This window comes from Neopsephotus bourkii, unplaced genomic scaffold (genome assembly GCF_033783945.1).
Source record: "Neopsephotus bourkii isolate Nb327-2 ecotype Australia unplaced genomic scaffold, CSIRO-AGI_Nbou_v1 NB_1376, whole genome shotgun sequence".
In the NCBI taxonomy this organism is placed as follows: domain Eukaryota; kingdom Metazoa; phylum Chordata; class Aves; order Psittaciformes; family Psittacidae; genus Neopsephotus; species Neopsephotus bourkii.
Genome location: NW_026901855.1, coordinates 2,105,846 through 2,127,694, shown reverse-complemented (window position 1 = coordinate 2,127,694; position 21,849 = coordinate 2,105,846). Strand labels below are relative to the sequence as shown.

The following is a 21,849-nucleotide window of genomic DNA, read 5'->3' as shown; positions in this document are numbered from 1 at the left end:
TTGCTAGGTCAGTGTTTCTTGATACACAGAGATAGGAGTTTAGAAACCCGAAGCTTTGCCTAGGAGGAGAATGAGAACTTATGCCTGGGGACTGCATTGCTGTTTGCTCAAGCAGAGGAATGAAGAAAATGGCTAAGTGGGTGGGATTTTCCTTGAGATGTGAATGAAGAAAAGACAGTGAGAGTCTGGCTGCTCCTGCAACACAAAGAGCTCTGCACAGACTTACCTATTGGTTCTCACATGTGTTAGAAAGCTCAGTGGAAGTGTGCAAAGGCAGCCAGGTCTGTATGATTATTGGGATGGAAGAAAGTAGGAGAGATGTGAAGAGGAAGGTAGATAAGGGGTGAGTAAGGAGGAAGTGGCAGCTGAGGCAGTGGTATGGCAAGCAGAAGGAGCACATCGCTTACATCCCCGTAAGAGGTGACTGTCTTTACAGACAACTGCTGCGGTAAGCCTGGGTCTGTTGATCTCATTCTCACTGCTTTACGTAATTTGTATTCTCAATGATACTGACTGTGTAGGCTCTGTGGCTTTTCTTCTTGCATATGTCCTGGGTTTTGTGGGCTGCATCGATCCTTCCTGTTAGGTTTTTGTTGTTTTTACCTCAGTCCTGATGGTAAACTGTAATTGAGTGGACAGTGCTCCTGAAACTGAAATGCCTCATTGAGGACAGTGGTTTCCTGAATACCTAAAACCACATCAGGGGAAAAAAAAAAGAAAAAAAAGGAAAAACACCCCATGAGCCCAATGAAACCTATGGAGCAAGGACATGTTTTGTTCTGTCTTGAACCTGCTGGTTTCAGGGGGTCTTAAAGAAATGAGATTGTTGACAGGTGAAGGTTGAGGATGTTGGGCAGCCTAACACCTCATCATCAGTGATATCTTTCCTATTGGTTCGACAGCTAGCGACACTCGTGCATCTTACACCCGTCACATGTTTCTACTTGCTAGATTTGTCCACAGCAGTGGGGCAATCTAACTTTTCTCTCTCCTTTTCTTCCTTTTTAAGGGAAGCCAGCAAACAACAGGCTAGAGGGAGCAGCATTGCAGGGCAACACTTTTCCACAAAGAGGAAGAAATTGCTGTGCTCAGGTCCTCACCTTTCAGCAGTGATTCTGTGATGCAAGTTCCAAGAGTTTCTCTTTCTATGACAATCTTCCCTATGGTCATTTCTTGCTGATGATTGCCCCAGTGTTGGGCACAAGGAGGAAGGATGCGGAAGAATGGGTCCTCCACTTTTGGCTTTTAGAACATGGGTACTTGTGTAAAGGTATGTGGTTGCTCTTTGGTTGCAGGATGGAGTATCTATGGAGGCCAGCAAAGGGGATTTGCTGGTCTGGGAAGTCATGGCTATTGCTGGGGGGAAATACCTCATTGAGCTTTCTGCATGCTGATGTCCATTGCTGCTGCTGTTGAGATGACTGACAAGTAACTCCCCTTTTGTGTTTGTTTATAAAAATAAAAAAAGAAGCTTGAATGCAGAATGTAGCTTCTTACTAACTGAATGGTGACATGGCGAGCTATACTGTATGCATTAGTGTATGCCATGTTGTCTAATTGTCACACACGTTTCTTGCTGCTATCTGTGTCTTATCAGCCAGACAGCATGTTGTTGTTCTGGGTGCGGTCTGTTTACTACATGTTTGTTTAGCAGCCTTCTCACTGAGAACTTGATTCTAGTTCAAAGTCTCCAAAAATTGCTTCAACATTAATAGTGTACAAAACCAAGGTTTTAGCTTGTGTGTTGATCAGCCAGTTTCAGTGGTGAGGCTCCACTTCGCAGAAGTGAGTAGGAGAATACAGATGGACTGTTTTCCAGTTGCATTCATACTTTCCGTAGTGGAATTACAGGGCAAAAAATGGATTCTGCCCTAGGAGGAGTTTGTTTGAATAAATGAGGATTGTTTTGTCTGCAGTCCTTTTATTCCGTAGCTTCTTATTCTAAGGTTGCTGGTTGAGGGTCAGCTTCTGTCCATTTTGGTGGTGGCTCTGTGCTGTGCTTTCATGGCAGATTAGAAGTTAACCATGATTTGCAGAAACAAGTAGGTGCTAGATTTTGAATGGGTGACTTTTGGCCACTGCTGCCCAAGTTGGTAATCCTGCAAGAAGCAGCTCTGTCTTGCAGTACCCAGAGCCTGTTCTCACTGTTTTCTGAGGATAACGTGTTGTCCTTCTGATAGCTCCTGATCTGAGTGGGAATCTGTGATGGATGAAGAACTGTTCATTGCAGCATGCTGTGCTGTTTGCATATTTCATAGTCTTACGGAATAATGCTTTAGGGATGTCCTTGGAGAGGAAGGTAGATGATCAATAGGTATTTGTCTGAGGAATCATAAATTAAATTTAGGCCAGTGTGTGTGAGGAAGAGTCATTGGACTGGACTTGGCCTATTTTGTGTTCTAGATGCAGCTGTGATCCTCGGCTGTGTGTCTCACCGAAGGGACCTGATGTTTTACATTATTGGTAAGTGAAGGAAAGGCTGCCACTGTATTTGTTGACTTCTCCATAGGCATTGGCAAGGTTTCTTGAAAGCCTCTGCTTCCATGTTCAGAGTCTACATAACAAATATGAAGTTACTGTCACCCTGCACTCTGCCCTCCACCTGGCAGAGTTTGCCTCTCCACCATTCTTGTTCCTGAAGTCTGTCCACTGATGTCATTCCTAAGCCATCCCCTTACTTTTTCTTTAGAGAACTAGTGCAGGATTGTTGCCTCCATGATGCTGCTTAATCTAGCCTTAATGTGATGTGCAGGGGTTGTGTGGTTATATGACTGTTTACTTGAAGGAATCTCTAGTTCTAAATTGCAGCTAGTTTCCAAACTAGGTAACCAAAGGAGAGGATTACATGCTTCTGCTGAGATGTCTGCTAGCCATACCTGAGACTCTGTATGACCTTTACTTATATCCTCTGTTTGCACTAATGTGCAGTTTTAAGGGATTTGTTACTCTAACCTTACTTGTAACGTAACACAAACCATAAATGTTCACATAATAGCTTCTGCCTTAAACACCTAATTTGCAGTTGAGTAGATTGTCATTAATAAAAAGCATCTTGGGCTGATGCAGAAGGGATTTGGGTGCCTGACTCAGCCATGCCACTGCAACCATCTTCTGTTCTTTTGTTGCTGCAGGTGGGATCACAGTATTTGTGGTAGCTTTCTTCTTCACCATTAAGTTCCTCTTTGAGCTTGCCGCACGTATAGTCAGCTTCCTTCAGCATGAGGACCGGGAGCGCCGAGGGGAGCGAACTATTTATGACTACGTGCGAGGCAACTACCTGGATCCCCGGTCCTGCAAAATCTCCTGGGATTGGAAGGACCCCTACGAGGTGGGCCATAGCATGGCCTTCCGAGTGCATGTAAGGGAATATTTCTGTTTCCATGCAGCTTTGGGTACAGTAACAAAGGTCTGAGTTAGGGATGGGCTTTTCAAATGTTTTTGTTTGGCCCAAGCTGAATGTAACCTAGGAGTAGAAAAGCTTTCTGTTTGTCTTCTGCCCCCTATAACTGGAACTCTGTAAGTGTGTATTTGAGCCCTGCACTCCTTAAAATCTTATCTCCTTCTCTTCAAAATCTTCTGAAGAGTCACAGGAGACCAGGCCTGTCCTGTCTACTGCTTCCTTTACAGGGAAGTGAGTGGGCTGAGCCTTGTCTTCAACAGACTTGGTGCAATCTTTCGGTTGTGCAGCTGAAGTTGGAAGCGTGGGAATGGGCGTTTTACCAACCCAAGAGCTGTAAAGCTTCCTCCAAAATTGAGTGTTATTGTGTCTGACCTGGAAAAGCCTGCCAAGAATTTTCGTTTCCTTCAAATCCCAAAAGAATAAGTCTAGGGGAATGGGACAAGTACATATAAGATGGGTGAGGGGCCTGAGCACTGAGAGTTTGAAGCTATGTGGAGAAAGTTTGAATATATTTTGCTGGGCTCATGTGTCCACCTTTCTACCCCACCTAGAAGGGTTTCAAAAATAGAATAAAGGTTCAGCTAGGTTTCCAAAGCCATCCTTCTCAGAAGAGCGAGTGAGGCGTTCTAACTCCAGGGCAGGCACTGCAAAAGAACTGAGGGGAAAGGGACATGTTCTGTACCTGCTGTTTAAATTTATTCTCTTCACCTTACTGAGTCTTACTCATGGCAGCTCCAGCAACATGCCCTTACACTTCATGCTTGTCTCCCATTTGCTTAGCCCTTTATTCATCAACAGTAGCTGTTGCATAGACTGGTGTCTTCTGCTGACAGTCAAGATATGTGCTACTTCAGGCCCCACACCCTCCCTTATTTAGAAACAGGCAATAATAGTAGCCTTTCGCTGACGGCAGGCTGATTGCTGATGGCAGGGAGGATCTGGCCTACAAACTGATAGCTCTTGAAGAGCCATGCACATGGGATTCGAGGTGTAATTCTTTCCTTCTAAGGACTTACTGGTCTAGGTATATTACCATCTGAAGTTGTCTAGCAGATCACTATGGTGATTGAGCTGCCTCTGATTTTATCTAACACTTTGTTTTCATGCTGATGTTTCTTATCAGTACAGACTGGGTCAGCTCCTTAGGTCAGCATCTTCTCCAGACGTTTTCTTTTAAGAAATCAGTGAGAGCTTTTCCAGAGCTGAAATGGACAAGATTTGCTTGTTTCTCTGAAAGGATGTGGCTTTGCTTGTTTCCTTTCAGTAGTAGAGTCTGTTGGTTTCTGTTCTGATGTTGCACTAATGGTGCAGAGAAGAAATGCCTAGAGGCATGTTCTTTTCAGAGCCCTCTTTTGAACCCCAGCACAAAAGAGAATGAGACTGTTCAGTGCCTGCTTGTGCCCTGTTTGCTTCAGAGAACACAGCCTGTATGACACAGCTGGCTGTTTTGGCTTTTTTTTGTCCTTCTTTTTCTGGGCTGGGGTTCTTGCCCTTGTTTCCCAAAGGCAGATTGCTTTCTCTTGCTCTGTGCACTGCATACTTTTGCTGACCTGGACTTCTCCATTTCCCACGCAGTTATTCTATAAAAATGGGCAACCCTTCCCTGCTCACCGGCCTGTGGGGCTGCGAGTTCACATCTGCCATGTGGAGCTAGCAATTGATATTCCTGTAACCCAGGAAGTTCTTCAGGAGCCTAATTCCAATGTGGTGAAAGTGGCCTTCACTGTGCGCAGGGCTGGGAGATATGAGATCACTGTAAAACTCGGTGGCTTGAATGTGGCCTACAGCCCCTACTACAAGGTGTTCCAGCCAGGTAAGGTTGAAATGGCCCTCTAATGATTGAAAGTAGATTTGGAGGTGTTGGAGGCAGTTAGGTAAATGTGTTTCCGGCTAAAATAGGTATGTGACAGGGAAAGGGTTACCCATCATCATTTTCCTCTTGCCATGTGTAGATCCCAGCAATAGACCCATGACTAAATACTTGCAACTACCAGCACATGGCAAAATAGTAAATGCCTTACTGAATAAGTCATTAGTGCTGCTTAAACTCCCTAACCGCTTGTCATGTTCTCTGTTTTGTAGTAACTCTTTCATGGTCCATCTGCTATTCAGAGAATGCCTTTTGTGAAAGTATTGAGTTACTTGTATCTGAAATGCTATCATGATATGACTCTTCCTGTTTTGAATACCTTACTGTATTCCTTTAAGCTCCTGGAGCAGTTGGTACCTTTGATTATATGCTTCTTTGAAAACATTTTCTTACACAGTTGGCATATTTTATATTTCATATACATGTTCACTGAAAGCACCTCTATTCCATTGCATTGTGAATAGATGCAAAGCTTGCTAAGATGCCCCTTCAGAAAGAGGAAGCTCGGGTTTCACTCAGGTACTCTACATGCTAGTTTGGTAGGCTGAATATGCAGGTTTCCTGGGATGTCAGCCGGCTTGTGTCTTTTGTATGTGCAGTGGGAAGCAAATTCTTGAGCTGAAGGTTAGAACGGTGGAAAAACCCCTTGTTAGAGGGCTAGTAACTGTGTTTGCTTTATCAGCATTACGTTTTTGACTCAAGGCAAACCCGTGTGTTTCAGTGGTCAGATACTCTGTATTTCAAGTAAGTGGCATAGAATGGGTCTAGATTTGATCAGTTTTAAAGGGTATTGTACCCCTAGTTGCTTTTTGTTTGCTCTTTGTAGTTTCACCTTGGAATTTGCCCCTAAACTGTTGTTGTCTGCTTTAGGGATGGTGGTTCCCTCCAAAACCAAAATTGTCTGCCATTTCTCCACTCTGGTCCTGACCTGTGGGCAGCAGCACACTCTGCATATAGCTCCCAGAGATGAGTATGACAATCCCACCAGCAATTCTGTGTCCTTGGTAGATGAGCACAATTACAGCCTTTCCATCCATGAGGTGGGTGCAGCCTCATCCCTTGCTACTTGGCTTCAGGTGAGCTAGAGAGACCCCTTTGTTAATTTGTTTGCTCTTTAGCTGGGTCCTCAAGAAGACGAGAGCTCTGATGTTGTGTTTGAGAAGTCTGTGGTGTCCAATCGGCAGACTTGCGAAGTGTTCTTCCGACTCACCTTGCACTGTAGGGGGTGTTTCCATGCCTCCATCTCCTACCAGAACCAGCCCATAAGTAATGGCGATTTTGACATCATTGTTCTAAGTGGTGAGTCAAGAGCTACTCAGTATTCATTCTCTACATCTCCTCTTACAAGATGCTTTTGCTGCACTCGTGTAGCAGAATTCAGTGTGGCTTCTCTGCAGGCTACCCTTGCTTAATTGATCAAGGAATACCTATTTGTATAAAAATGTTAAGGTAAATTAATTTCTGCTGACAAGGGAGCTCTCTAAAGGCTGTTACTCTCTGTTCCATCAGCAGATAAAAGCATGTGTGTTTTCCCTTATTTCAGGAGGTTTACCTCAGAAATTAGGCAATATTTATTGCTTGCTAGTAGTTGACATCTGAGCTATAATAAAAATGAGTCAGTCATGTATTGTATGTTAAGCCGTGTGGATGAAGAACATGTAACTTATATGCTTTCTTTTTCTGCAATTTTGTAATTCCTGGTTTCTTCAGGAGTGAGCCAGTGTGCAGTGTGGCTGTCACGTGGCTATGCCTTCAGGCTGCTGCTCCGAGAGAGGGGTTCTGTATGCCTTTTTCTGTTTTTCTTCAACCAGTCACTGTCTGAAGCCAGGATAGATAAAACTGCTGTCTTAAATGTATTCATCCCACTCCTGGGTTGTTTTAAGTAAGAGTTTCACCTGACCAGGTTTTCGTATGGGTGTGTTGTCTTTGAAATGAACTCTGTGGATTCTTTACTTTTTTATTTTGGTCTCTATTAAGATTTACACAACTCTTTTACATCTATTTCCCTCAGAGAATGAAAAGAACATTGTAGAACGCAATGTGTCCACCTCAGGTGTCAGTATTTACTTTGAAGCCTACCTTTATGATGCTCCTAGTTACACCAACACTCAGTGGCAACTTCCACCAATGCACATGAGTTCTTCCCAGCGCCGTCCTTCTACTGCAACTGAGGATGAAGATGAAGATTCCCCCGCTGACAGCCAAACGCCTGAGAAAGTGAAGAAACCTAAAAAGGTGTACTGCTATGTGTCACCTAAGGTAGAGATCACAAAGTTGCCACTCTTGAGTGCATGTTTAAAGTATACTGTAACTGAAGAGCTTCTTTGTGCCCTGTATCTTAGCTGCAGATTTAGGTGCCTCAGATTTGGTTAAAAAAGGTTTGCCTAAGGTTAGACAGCAAACATTGAGCTCGTGACTGAGAATGATGTTAAAATGCTCTTTGACGTTTTAGGGCTCCATGTATCTTTCTAGGTCTGGTCCAAAGCCTACTGGGAGTTGTGTCGCTGATTGTTCAATGGATATTTCCTTTTCTCTGGTTAGGTCAGACCTGTCATTCCCTTTCTCAGTTTTTGATATCTGTAGATTGGAACTTGGAGAGTCTCAGATTTTATGTCTTTGTCCTGTTTCTTGACTGTTTCAGGGAAATAAAAGGAAAAAAAGTATGGTCAGAGGACAAAGGGTAAATGTATAAGCAGAGAAGCAGGATTCAAGCAAGTCAAGAGAAACTGAGAATTCTCTTTAGTGAGACTATGTTGACAGAAATTATTGCCCCATCTTATTGCCTACGAGCATTCAGGGAAACCAGAAAGTAAATTCCACTAAATCTATGAATAAATTTAAATTCACTTTTTTAATCTGTTGATCTGAAAACATTCTGAAAATGCAGCAATATCAAAGAAAAAAACTAATCCAGGAATGCTCTCTAAAGAGAAAAAGAGGGCTGTGAAACAGTTACAGGATGGAGGGTGTTGCTAAAGATTTCTAAATCTCTGCTGCATGCGACTCTAAGAACTAACTTTGGGAATGAGTGCTGGGTCCTCATGAGCTCAGCATCCTTTGAACATACAGGCAGTTGCTCTGGACTTCTACACGCTTTTATATTGTACTACATAGTAAAGGAGATCACCAGAAGTGGGTACTGTTGCAGGTTCCCTTTAGGTGCCAAAGTTGTTAATGTGATTCTGGTGCTTTTGTAGTTGAATCCCTGGGTATCTCTAATATATACCTAGAGCATCTCTCTGCACAGTAGATGACTATTACTATGGTGTTTTTTTTTTTCAAGGGGTTGACATTCATATTTGCTTTGTTTCTGGAGAAATGCTGTTTTCTTTTTTTTTCCAGTCATTGCAGCTAGAACAGGCTTGTGCAGGAAATGGTTTTGTGTTCTGTCTAAAGATGCTAAAATTTCATCTTGGCTTGCTCTCCAGAAGGCAACAGGGCCACAGTTCCTAGTTATTTGTTCTGGCAGAAGTACACCGAGAAGAAATTTCCTCAGATCTCATGGATTTAGCAATTGCTTTTTAAAAGCTGTTTGAAATGGTTGTGATAATTAGGGAGTAGTAGCAATAGTTCTGTTAGTGTGCCTTTTTCCAAAACCTTTTTGTCAATGCATTACAATCTTGTCCTGAATTCAGCCTCTCAAGTGTGCTTAAACATTACCTTCCAGTTAGACTGGTGATGTTCTACTGAACACTGTTGCAAAATCTGTGTCACGCAGGGATCCCACACGTGTAATGAATATCAAGCCTTACAGATAAGTTCCTTACAGTTCTGTACAGCTGTGAAGGTGTTTATGTATTGAGCCAGAAGAAGGTGTCACCAAACGTTGCAGAAACTTGTCTCTGGGGCTCAGGGAGTTCTGGCTTTATGGATCTGTCTTGCGCCTCATGTGTTCCAGGGGCAACCCTTAACAGATATGTCTCTTTTAACATTTTCTTTTCTTTGTCATTACTCAGCAATTATCAGTGAAAGAATTTTACCTGAAGATCATTCCGTGGCGCCTTTTCACCTTTAGAGTATGTCCTGGCACAAAGGTGAGCCTCTTCCCATGTAGCTGTCATTGCATCTCCATGTTGTTAGCTTGTGGTCCTTGTGAATGATAGACTGATTTTTCCTTTTGGAGAAAAGGATTTCCACCCACAGAGCAATATTTTGTTGTGTAAAATTCAACTCTGGAATTCCCTCTCAGTGCATAAATTCTGATATTTCTGAATAGGAGCTAGTTTTATTACTCCTTCCTGCCTTTGCTAGGCAAAAATCTTGATTCCTTTTGCATTTATCTTATTTTCCTCATAACCTTGCTAAAATGCTGTGAATGTGTCCACTCATGCCCCTGGGTTAGGGTGTGAAGTTTGAAGCAGCCTCCTGAGTGGAGTCTGAATGGTTGAAATAGTGTTTCTGTTAACTGCATCTGCATGGGTGAGCAGAGAAAGTCTTGGAATGCAGGTGGTGTTGCCCTGTCTATTGAACATACTATGCCTTCCGCATGATGGGTTTACCCTTTCTTGCATCTTTTTGCTGCTAGTTTTCATACCTTGGCCCTGACCCTGTGCACAAATTACTGACACTGGTGGTGGATGATGGGATCCAACCCCCTGTGGAGCTCAGCTGCAAGGAGAGGAACATCTTGGCAGCCACTTTCATTCGCTCTCTGCATAAAAACATAGGTAAAGGGGTGGTGAGGTAGGTACGGTAGCCAGGAAGTTAGCACTTGAGCCTGCTAGTATTCCTGGAGAGAAATGCCAGCACTGAATGACCTCTGATGAAAATTCTGATTCCTGGAGTCTCATGTTCTGTTCCTATTGGTGCTTCCAGTGAATTTATTTCATTGTGCCAGCTGTTCCTTTTCAGATTGGCTTTTCTGTCAGGCTCTTTGAAAGCGCACCTGTGAGTATCTGAATGTCTACCAAGACTAACTGCAGGCTGTCTTTAGAGTTCTGTCTCCAAATCTTGCTGCAATAAACTCAACCTTGAGCTGTAAACCCGACCTGTGCAGTTAGTCTTAGGAATGCCTTTTTAGATGGTGTTGACAGCTTAGGCCTGACCCAAATTGTCAATATTCTCAGGAGGCTCAGAGACCTTCCAGGACAAAGTGAACTTCTTTCAGCGGGAGCTACGTCAGGTGCATATGAAAAGACCTCACTCAAAGGTGACACTGAAGGTCAGCCGTCACTGTCTGCTGGAGTCGGTGAGTATATCAGTCACTTTGCTGAAGCCCAGTGCTTCCTTCATCTTTTTTCTTCTGCTCAGTGCCTAAAGAAATTCAAGCTGGTATGTGCTAGGACAGTCAAGGCGGATGCCAATAGACAGCTTGAGATGGGGAAATATCAAAAAGAAAAATCTCCAGGTAGCTCATCTGTGTTCAGGTTTGTTCTTGCATGGGATGTTGTGTTCCTGCTCTGCAGCCAGTAAGATCGGATCAATTTCTTAAGTAACTGGAAACTTCAGCTCTGATAATTTTTTAAGGACCTCATCAGAGAGTAAATCGAGACCTGAGAGGTGTCTAGGGTAAATGCATGCGCAGCCTGTAAAAGCAGGAAATCTGCTACTGCTGTTCTTTCTCCACTTTATATTGGAACCTGACACCCAGTGCGACACTCTCTGCCTGGACCAGATTTGGGAGCAGAACCTAAAGCTTCTGAGTCTTTAACTGCTGTTTTTCTGGTACAGAGCCATTCAGTGAGATAAGCTGTCAAACCAGGTGTTACTGAGCTGGATGCATGAAACTCTTACATTGACAGGCTTCAGTGTGATGAAATAATATTCTGTGAAGTCTTTGAGCTAAGTCTTCACCAATGCTGACCTGAGCTGATGTGTCTGCAAAATCAAACTTAAGAAAGAGGCATTCATATAATACAGTTCTTAACTGACATTCTAAATACTGTCTGCACAGGGCAGGCAGTTATCCTGACTTATTGTTTCCACATGTGTCTAACAACAGGAATGTTATAAACGTGGAAAAGAACATTTCTGGGGAAAGCAGGAGTGATTTCCCTTGATTTACACTCAGTAAATCTGGGGTTTTGGAGTATTTTCTGCATACATGAGCTTGCAGTGTTTATGAGATTATGTTTCAGTTAATACCTTGCTACAAAATTATTTCACTCATAAATAGTATTTCTATTTTGGAAATTTCTGCACTGTCATGAGCACTGATGTTACAGCCTCAGAAGACAAAGTTAATTAAAGTGCCATAATAATAATAATAAATGTAAGATTTAGTGTTCGAGGTTGACCGGCACAAATGTGCGTGACCAGTGTGCTCAGCCCAGAGGTGTAGCTTCTGTGACGTTCTAACCTATTTGAAGGTGAGCTAAGTCAAAGGTACCTGTGTGACTGCTGTGTAACTTTTGTAACTTTATTTAACTGGAATCCAGAATCAGGACAGAGGAAGCTGGAGACACTTGAAATATTTTGTTACTTTTTTGCATTGTGACTTTAAGTATGAACTCAGTGAACCCTTCAAGCTATTTTCCAGTGCCTAAACGTTTCTTTTTTAACTCGTGGGCTCTGAGTGCTTTACAGAAATTGCTCCTTCCCACAGGCATTTTAATACTTTAAATAATACTGTACTGCAGCATTGAGAGGGATCCATCTGTGCTGTGCTCAGACCTCACACTGGTTTTAAGATGAGCTGTATTTATGTGGATAATGTGTCTCTCATGATAGAAAATGAGGAATTGGCTTCTGTAGCTTTGGACAAATAAGAATTAGACCTTAGGAGTTCCCAATTCTCATTTTTATACTTTAGAGCACTAGGCTGTTTCTTAGGTTTTTGTTTCTTAAATTGCCCATCCACATGTGCAGGATTGCGTATCGGTTGTGGAGTTCTAAGCAGTAATAGCTGATGCTATTTTATCTTTTTCAGTCTTTTAAAGCAACACGAAATTTTTCTGTTTCTGACTGGAGCAAAAACTTCGAGGTGATTTTTCAGGATGAAGAAGGTGAGTTATCCTGTGGATATACTTGAGGAGGAAGTGAATGGTGGAGTAGTTTTAGCCTGAAATTCTGGTTTCTTATAGTATGTCTATCCTTTGAGGCTTTCCAGGCCTTTCACTGTCTCACAGATGTTAGTGAATTGCCCTGTTGGTGCTCTTCTCTCCCTACTTTACATAAGGACCTAATGCCCAAATAAAAAATATTAAGACTAGATTTGGGAGCAAAACCTAGAGGTCTGGAGTCCCTGTCTACTGCTTTTTTTGCTGTGGAGCTGTTCGCTGTGATAAGCGCTCATTTTAAGTAATACTCAGCAGCATGCATGAAACTCTTGAATTGATGACCCATGAATGACCAAGCTTGTTTTATCTCATAGCTCTGGACTGGGGGGGTCCACGCAGAGAGTGGTTTGAACTCATCTGCAAGGCATTATTTGATACCACCAATCAACTCTTTACCCGCTTCAGTGATAACAACCAGGCCTTGGTGAGTCTGCAGTTCCAAAGCGGAATGCACAGAAATGTGTGCATTGACATGCTGATGGTTACATAATGATGCAGCTGTTAAGTGGTGTTCAACCTTACCCATTCATTAGCTTGCCTGCACAGTCACTTCCAGTGCCTTTCTCAAAGCTTTGCTTCATAATGTTAACCCACTTGTCATGGTTTAAGTCCAGTCAGCCTTTTGCTCACTCTCCCCCCGCCTCTTCCTCCCCCCTGCTCCCAGAGGGATGGGGAGGAGAATCAAAAGAATGTAACTCCCATAAGTTGAGATAAGAGCAGTCCAGTAACTAAGGTATAACACAGACCACTACTGCTGCCACCAATAATAATAATGATAAGGGAAATAACAAGGGAAGAGAATACAACACGTCAGCACCCGCCGGCCGATACCCAGCCTGAGCGAGCAGTGATCTTGCCCTTCCGGGCAACTGCCCCCAGTTTATATACTGGGCATGACTTGCTGTGGTATGGAATACCTCTTTGGTTAGTTTGGGTCAGGTGTCCTCTCTGCTTCCTCCTGGCTTCCCCTCCTCCCTGACGGAGCATGAGACTCAGAAAGTCCTTCATCAGAGTAAACATTACTGAGCAACAACTAAAAACATTGGTATTATCAGCACTGTTCCCAGGCTGAAAGTCAAAACCACAGCACTGCACCAGCTAGTAAGAAGGAGAAAAATGACTGCTACTGCTGAACCCAGGGCACCACTGAAGTATCAAAGAACTGGCTGGATGAACAGCAGAGGGTGGCCAGAGGGAAAGCTGGGTTTCTGGGTGAGAGGAGGTGGTATCAGAGTGTCTAGAGGTTTTGTTGGCTCTGAATATTTCAGAATCCATTTATGCTTTCATGCAGCTTCTGGCCTGTGCGTGTGAAACATTTATTTATTTAATTCTTCCTTAGTAGGCTCAGGCATTTTATTTCTAGTGTAGTATCCTCAAAGCTTGGCTTTAAGGATAGTACACTAAAGCTTCTGGCACAGCCTGCGAGAGCTGCAGTGACTCAGGCTGGTCCCATGCCTGCTGTTTGTGCTAGTCTTGTCTGGTACTTGAATATTTCATTTTGCTGCTTCTTCCCAGGTACATCCCAACCCAGGCCGTCCCACATATTTACGGCTCAAAGTGTATGAATTTGCAGGCCGCCTAGTAGGAAAGTGTCTTTATGAATCATCTCTGGGAGGTGCTTACAAACAACTGGTTCGAGCTCGCTTCACCCGATCCTTCCTGGCTCAGATCATAGGACTTCGTATGCATTACAAGGTAAAACCTCTCAGCCTTGGTCTGGGGAGAGGTTCAACATCAGTGTAGTAGAAGCAGATCCAGAGGCCTGGTTAACAGTGTATGTTTTGTTGTTGGTTTTTTTTTTGTCTCCTCCATGTCTTTTCCCTTTTCTTTCACACAGTATTTTGAAACAGATGACCCAGAATTCTATAAATCCAAAGTTTGTTTCATACTGAACAATGATGTGAGTGAGATGGATCTGGTCTTTGCTGAAGAGAAGTATAGCAAAACAGGACAGCTGGAGAAGGTGAGGGAGGCAGTTCCTGGAGGTGGGACAATTTAACGCCTTCTGCCTGTAGCAGAGAAGTCAGACTCTGGCCGCTAGCTTCTTGCTTGGTTGAGAGCTCAGGTTTGGGGAATGCTGCTGGTCACACTCACACCAAGTGTTCTCCTGTTTTCAGGTGGTGGAACTGGTGACAGGAGGGGCTCAAATACCAGTGACCAATGAAAACAAAATCTTGTATTTAAATCTGCTTGCGCAGTACAGGCTGGCCAACCAGGTTAGAGAGGAGGTGGATCACTTCCTGAAAGGTAACATCATGTCTGCTCCACACCTCGTTCTGCCTTTATGTCCCAGGGCATAGCACTTGCTGCTCTCCTCTTCTCTTCCAGGTCTTAATGAGTTAGTTCCTGAGAACCTCCTGGCTATTTTTGATGAGAATGAGCTTGAGGTAATTATTGACTCCCTAAGCATCAATACCCTTCCCCTCGTCTCTGACAGATGGATCAGGAATAAAGCCTTTTAAACACTTGTAATTTGCACAGTAGCTGTTGCCTTGTTTCCTGACTCCTGACTTTGACAGCAGGCTCTTGCCTTTCAGTTGCTCATGTGTGGTACTGGAGATATCAGTGTCTGTGACTTCAAGGCACATGCTGTGGTGGTAGGAGGATCTTGGCACTTCCGTGAGAAGGTAAATGAAAGGATTTCTCCCTCCTGCTTGCTGAAGCCAGTTATTAAAACTACAACAGAGGACAGCTTAAATTGGGAACAGATTTCTTGGTTGGAAATCAGGCTTCTAGAGGATGAACTGGAAATTGAGGAGTAGGACTGTACACATTATTTCATAATGTTTAACCCTAGAGACATCCTTCAGCCTGGCTGACTAGAGATAATGCTTAATCAGTTACCAGCAGGTAACAATCGGCAGCAGTGGTCTTTTTAAGAAAATCCAGCAAAGCTCTGATTCAGAACAGTTCAGCCAGGGAATCAGGAGGAATCAGTGGGAATTACTGCTGCTGAAGATGTTCATGGTGAGATACTTATCTCAAAAGGATTCTTGCAGATCATGATTGCAGCCTATACAGAGTGTTTGGGATTCAGTGCTGTGGTAAATGTTGTAGCCTAAATTTATACCTAGTAATTTTTCCTATCTCTCCCTGGCTTTCCCAAGGGGAGGGGTATGGGAATGTTAGCTTCATTTAAAAAAAAATGGAAGCTGCCAAAACACCCAAGATGAAGATAGATTTGGAGTACAAGCTTCTAGCTGTAAACACTGGGATGGTTCCACCTTCCTGCAAAAGTACCAGATGTTGTGGAAAAGCCAAAGATTAGCCTAGTGTAAGAAGAAAATGAGCTTCTGCATTGTAAACGTACCTCATAGCCGATGCAGGAACTTCTAAAAATAAAACCTCTGTTGGGAGAACAGAAGTCTTTCTGCTTTAAGGGAAAGGACTGGTGGGAGGTAGTAGACATCTCTTAACTGATAAGAAATTCTAATACTTGCCTTTGTGTGCCACCCAGGTAAAACAAAAGAATTTTTACTATGAGTAACTTGCTTACAAGTTTCTTACAAGTGACTGATCATCATGCATCTTGCTTAGATGCTTATTTGATTCACTTGGCAGACCTGCCTTTACTTTTGCTGTTTCCTAACAGGTCATGAGGTGGTTTTGGACCGTGGTCTCCAGTTTCACACAGGAAGAGCTGGCCAGGCTCTTGCAGTTCACAACTGGTTCCTCCCAGCTGCCTCCAGGAGGGTTTGCTGCACTCTGTCCATCTTTCCAGATCATTGCAGCTCCAACTCACAGTACTTTGCCAACAGCCCACACTTGGCAAGTATCCTGGGGTGGCAGGACTTTCTGCATTGTGGTTTTGGGAATGACACCAGCTCTAGTTTTGGTGGGCCAGCAGTATATAACATGTAATGTGTAAGATGCTTAAAAGCAGCTGATGGGGATGGTCCTCTCAGTCTGAATGGAATTTTTCTTTTGTTTTTTTCCAGTTTTAACCAGCTGTGCCTCCCTACTTATGACTCCTATGAAGAAGTGCACAAGATGCTGCAGCTAGCTATCAGCGAGGGTTGTGAGGGCTTTGGCATGCTGTGATTTCCCCTTTTCAGGAGGCCACTTAACCTCCTGGCTTTTGGTGACAAGACACAGGTTCAGTCCTATGCTTGTTCTCCTTCCCTCCACATGGGCAATGGAGGCAGAGCAAAGACTCTGTGTAAAGGAATTCATCATCCAGAAGATGTCACATGGCCTTTCCATACCCCAATTATGTCATTAAGAGCTCATCTTTTCCCTCATTCTCCCTTTGGTTCAATGTGAAACAGCAATTGACTATGGTGCATTCATCAAGGAGATACTGCACTTCATTTCCATGCACCATGTAAGCCCATCCCTCTCTGAAAAGATGAAGTTCATAAGCAGAAGTTACAATGAGGTGCAGGATATCTGCTGAGCTGTCTTTATTGTAGCTCTCTGGGAGGAAGAGGAAAGACCAGCATGAAGCTCTGCTGGAAATGTGGCTCACGGGAAGACTTAGTAACTTCCCATGTCTTGGCTCAACTCCCCCACTGATGCTCCCCAATAGCTCATCTAACTCCGAATCATGAAGAGTATAAGGTTGTCCATGGTTTCAGTACCTGACACAGAAGGGTTTCTGGTTCTTATCCTTGCTCTGGATGCTGTCACCTGTGCCACAGAGAAAAGTGGGCAGTATCCACTGAAGGGAGTAACCCAAAGGGGAGAACAATCTCGTTGGAGCACAAGTGCTGGCCCTGACAGTGATCCTGTACTACCTCCACCAGGGTCTGGCAGCAGAAGCATCCTTCTCTAGCAGTGGCTGGTAGTGAGCCTCTGCAAATGAACTGGAAGAGGAGTTTCTCCTCCATTGAATGTTTCTGACAGTTGATGTTGCACAGGAAGCTGTCCTATGCCCTTGCCTTCTTTTCCCTTCCTCAGGAGAGAGAGCATGGGTGTGTGATTCCTTAATGCTGAGCACCAATGCCTATCCCACGTTCACCTTCAGGGTATGTATGTTATGTACTAACAGTGACAGGTTTGTAAGCAGCTACAGTGTGCACTGGGCTTGTGTTTGTTCTTGGAATGGTGGTACTGGGAAAAAACACGGTACCTCCACGCCATCATCCCACAGGGTCTTGGCCTCTACCTCTATCGTGCAGCAGCCTGAGACTTCTCTACTGCATTTCAGGCAGAGTTTCCAGAGGGGTGCTGGTGCCTGGAGAGCAGCTGGTTTTCTGTCCTCCTGGTTTTCCTACTTTCTTTCTTTAGCTCTCCTTTCCTTCTGTTCTGTTCAGTGCTGCTGGCTTTCCAGCACATTATTAACTAGAACGTCACTCAAGTGATCACTCAGCAGACTGCACTCACCACCCTCTGGCTTGTGGGGAGAGGAGGGGGCAGACCAGCGTGAGAAGCAAGCTTTTCATTGGGGTGCGTTGTTGCTGGCAGTCCATTCAGCCCTTCACAGGGAAGTAAAGGAAAGGGGAATCTGGGAATCCTGATTAGTTCTTCACTGAAGTAAAATTCAAGATCTTTAAGTTCTCATCAGTCCCTTAGATAGCTCAGGTCAGGAGTCAGAGGCATCCAAGATTCAAAGTGTGAGAAACCTGCACTGCTCCTACCTGCAGTTCATAAGCTTTCACTTGATTATGGAATTGCTGGATTTCTTCCAGAATGGAGTCTCAGACTGGCATCCCTGAGCTAATTTTAGAACACCATATTAGATTAAAAAATCACATCGTCCTCTTCAGTCCCTTTCTGCTGTCTTCAAGCTGATCCAGATAGACTTCTGCCCAGTATGGATATTTTAAGACAATTGTGTGTGCTTTTCCAGTATAGCTTAGTTGAATTGACTGGGAATTTGGGGTAAATGTTGTACATCGAGGAAATGCTTTTAAGGCAGCATCTTGGCCATTCTTGGGCTACGTTATTTCCATACAGAAAAAAATAAGCCATTTTGGTGCCAAAAAGCAGCTGGCTGAATATTGAGGCTACTCAGGGGGATTTCTTTGCCTTGTGAATTCATTCCCTCACTGGCACCAAGGTGCTGGGAGCCTGCCAGCTTCAGAGTTGCCGCTGTTGTGCTCTGACAGATCACTTTAGTAGTGGCTGTTCTCCCATTTTTAGTGCAGGCTCCATTCTGCAAGGTCCTGACCTTTGGGTGGAGAGTTTGGTACCATTATATTTACACTGCAGGTTGCTTCCACAGCTCCTATGTTCTTCATGCCACCACTTTACCCCTTTCTCCAGGACTGAGAGGAAGCAGTGGTGTTCAGCTTAATTCCTACCTGTTGGGAGGCATAGCTTGGTGCTGTTCCCATGTTGCAATCTCACCTGGTGCGAATGTTTCCAGCCTTGTAGCTATGGGCCAACTCTGCCAGTGACATCTTCCTCAGGAGTCTTCTCCCTTCTCTTGAGCTGGACTTTTTTATTCTGAGGATGAAGTAGCTGGACACTGGGCAGTCTGTGTCTGCTGGAAGGAGCTTGTAAATACTTCTCATTGCATTGCAGCCAGCACCCCATGCTTCCCAGCAGCTGTGCAGGTGTCAAGAACTTTCTTAACAGAAGTGCAGCCAGAAGTGTGATGGGCGCTCTTAGACAACTAAACCCATCCCCCTTGTTTCCACAGGGCCCTAGCCCCTCCGGTGTTCCTGAAATCCATCACAAGGTTTCTAAACTTGTCTCTGACTTTATACCCTTTTCCAGTAAGGTCACTTTTTATGCTGCCCTTAACACTGGTTAATGGGGATGTGCTTTGGTCACTTAAACTGTATGTTATTTCTGGCAGAGGCTCGTTACTTTTCTTTTTATCCTTTATTTATTCCCACTTGGAGGCTCTTCTGTAGAAATCTTTAGGATCCTGGTATCCTCTCAGAGAAGTTCCGTGTTTCCTGAAGCTGCTTTGAGGTGCAGAGGGCCTGGCTTTCGCCCTGCACCTGCAGGCCATGTTGCATGTGTTTAGAAACCAGGAGCTGTGGATGATACAGGTCAAATCCTAGTTCCCTCTGGTGAATTTCTGACAGAGTTCGGCCAAAATTTGGAAGCCTGTGGTTGCAGTAGCTGATTTTGTAAATAGTTTGTATAATAAATAAAATATTTTAAAAATGCTGACTTCTCAGCTTGGCATTCTTCTGGGGCTGTACAGAGGGAATCAAACTGGTGAGTGCTGCCCATGGGTGAGGGGACTCTTCAGGTGTCTTGCTGAGGTCCGAAGCATGAGGGAGAGGATGGTTCTCCATCTGCAGCCTCTCAGGATGTCTGACTGAATCCAGGACTTCTGGGTTCGGAAGCTTCTGGGGACATGTGGGACTCTGGACTGGGGCTGTTAGGCTGCGGTGTGACCTCTGCAGTAGGCTGGAGCAGCTGGTAATGCTGGAAAGTATTTTAAGGACTCTTACGTTTGTCATCTTACTATGTATTACCTGACTCTGAGCTGCTTTATACTGCTTGTGCTTCATCTTGCTGTCAAGAAGGAAGCCAGGAGGAGAGGGGGGCATTTGAATCCTTTGCACCTTTTTAAGTTATACAAAACACTTCCAGTATGTTTGGTGAAACAGTGTACCTGTAACTGTCCACTAACAAAAACAGAGTCATTAATAAGTTGTCAGCTTGTTGCCTTCTGAGGCAATGTCCAATTTCTGTGATTCTCTGAGCTTCCACTGTTTCCACCTCTGACAAAAAGCATTCAGTTTATCACTGGATTTCCTTGGATGGGTTGATTGATTTTTAGCTTAAGGATTAAAATCAACTCTAAAATTTGATAAAATTTTGCAACATGAGGTGGCCCATTAGCATCACTGCCTGTAGAGAAAAGATTTAGCCCATCTTCAGCCAGCATAGCATTGTCTGGCTGCATGTATTCCACCATACAACTAGGCAGATGTTCTTGCACATTATGAAACTAGCATCTAGCCTTGATTTTGGCTTTTAAGCCACGAGCACTAACTAAATAAAAAAGTGAGCAGTGCATGTGAGTTTCAGGGATGGTGTCTGTAGCATTGTGCTGGATCATGGTGTTGTTTAGGAGCTCCTGTGGGGAAAAGAGCTGCCTTATGCTGGGTTTGGAGAAGACAGAGGTTTGATAAGGCAGTGGTGAGTGTTAAGAAAAATCCAGAAACAGGTGTTGTTGCCCCCTGGAAATAACAGAGGTTGTAAGCAAAGCTGCTGGAGTTGGGGTCAGGGCACTAAAAGGTGGGCGACTTCGCAAACATGGCATGAGCAAAATGATACAGCAAACCATGTGGACATGTCCTCACATGCCATAACCAGTATTGCTCATGGGAAGGGGGCCAAGTTGAGGCTGGAGTTTTCAGAAACTCTATCTGTTTGGGTGTGAAGGAGAGAGATCAGCATGCTGGATTGCTTTAGCATGAAGTAGGTTCTAAAGTTTCTGCTTCTCTTTGCAGGATGCATGATATCATCTGGCTGCCCACATTGTGCATCCTGATCACCAGTGTCTTGTGATGTCTTGGAGAGGGAGTGGGGACAGTGGCCTGTTGCTGACTTCACAGCCTCTATTTATCATGGCATCTGGCATGGACTTAGGGCTGGGAGAGAAATCATGCCTGTATGCTTCATGCTGAAATCCTACATGCCCCAGCTTGTGTCTCCAGCAACAGTGATGTCTTGGGATTCTTGAGGCCACACGTGGCCACTTGATGTGAGATGTGTCAAGATGTGCTGCTTGGGAAACTGGATTTTTGTGCTTTCACCTTTTTTATTTGCCTCACTTGTAGAACTGCTGCAAAGGAATTTCTTCAGATACCTGAATGAGAAAATGGGGGAATGATGCTTGATTTGCATAAGAGTTCTTGCTTTCATAGTGTTACAACTGAGTTGAACCAAGCTGTAACTCCCGGTTCCCATAGAGAATGACTATGTTTTGCATAGCTTTGGCTGTTCTGCTACCATCGTGTGTCTGACTGACCTGGCATACGACAGCAGAAAGAGTTTGAACATGTGATTATGGGAACTATAAAAGGAAAACTCTTACGGGAAACAGCAAAGTCCCCCAGAACATCAGCCTGTCTTGGCATCAGCTGTATGATTTAGAATCTGAGCCTTCAGAATCTTGCTCTTAAAGTCTTTCCTTGTTTGTTTTTGGTTTTTATTTTATTTCATTGAATGCGTGAGAATCCCTAATCTCTGCTCTCCAGAGCATGAAACTTGATTGTAGGAGGGAGGTGTTACTGCATGAATGTGTTCATTTTTAGACATAATTTGCTATAACTTTTTTTTGCAATAAAACAAAACAGCTGTAGCTGAAGTTCACCCAAGATTCCTGATCAGTCTTTTCCAGCTACCCTTCTGCAGGGATGGCGTGCTATGAAGTATATTGAGCCATGGGCAATTGCACACAGGGTTGGAAGTGGGGAGTGAGGCCAACAGCCAAGCCCCTCAGCCTGGGTATAAAGCTGCAGTGAATTCAGATGAAAGAAGGAGGGCTCTTGCACCGTACGAGGGATGGAGAACTGGAATTGGCCTAAGGCTGCTCCAGAGTGCTCTCTGAGGCACACGAGAGCCAGGGTGAGTTCGGATGGTTCTGGGGGAAGTGACTGCAGTGGCCAAAACCAAATCCATCTCCCTCTAGAGGCAATTCTCTGATAAGCTGCGAGAAGTGTGTT

At 44.1% G+C, this 21,849-nt stretch overlaps 1 protein-coding gene across 4 annotated transcripts; it reads left to right on the top strand.

The window, feature by feature from the left end:
• Nucleotides 1-987: 987 nt before the first annotated feature.
• AREL1 (apoptosis resistant E3 ubiquitin protein ligase 1) lies at nucleotides 988-21,496 on the top strand. 4 transcript variants are annotated; one of them, XR_009727542.1, is made up of 20 exons: nucleotides 989-1,270; nucleotides 2,404-2,463; nucleotides 3,132-3,358; nucleotides 4,976-5,213; nucleotides 6,141-6,310; nucleotides 6,389-6,569; nucleotides 7,282-7,529; nucleotides 9,227-9,304; nucleotides 9,796-9,937; nucleotides 10,337-10,458; nucleotides 12,139-12,214; nucleotides 12,583-12,692; nucleotides 13,784-13,963; nucleotides 14,106-14,231; nucleotides 14,386-14,515; nucleotides 14,597-14,655; nucleotides 14,806-14,895; nucleotides 15,861-16,036; nucleotides 16,207-17,235; nucleotides 20,632-21,496. XR_009727542.1 is itself a non-coding variant. In XM_061367378.1 (19 exons), the coding sequence occupies exons 1-19, from the start codon at nucleotides 1,180-1,182 to the stop codon at nucleotides 16,307-16,309; spliced, it is 2,577 nt and encodes an 858-aa protein (XP_061223362.1). In that variant the 5' UTR covers nucleotides 988-1,179; the 3' UTR covers nucleotides 16,310-19,333. The 4 variants fall into 4 exon arrangements, 3 of the variants coding, with proteins under 3 accessions (XP_061223362.1, XP_061223363.1, XP_061223361.1); XM_061367378.1 differs by lacking the exon at nucleotides 20,632-21,496 and having other exon boundaries at nucleotides 988-1,270; nucleotides 3,132-3,328; nucleotides 16,207-19,333; XM_061367377.1 differs by lacking the exon at nucleotides 20,632-21,496 and having other exon boundaries at nucleotides 16,207-19,333.
• The last annotated feature ends 353 nt before the right edge of the window (nucleotides 21,497-21,849 follow it).

What these genes read in the sequence shown, in the direction of transcription:
- AREL1 (XM_061367377.1), top strand. Translation starts at nt 1,180, where the DNA reads ATGATTGCCCCAGTGTTGGGCACAAGGAGGAAGGATGCGGAAGAATGG. An exon ending in TGACATCATTGTTCTAAGTG is followed by an intron (nt 6,570 to 7,281) that starts GTGAGTCAAGAG and finishes TATTTCCCTCAG; the next exon opens with AGAATGAAAAGAACATTGTA. An exon ending in GAGTATGTCCTGGCACAAAG is followed by an intron (nt 9,305 to 9,795) that starts GTGAGCCTCTTC and finishes TTTTGCTGCTAG; the next exon opens with TTTTCATACCTTGGCCCTGA.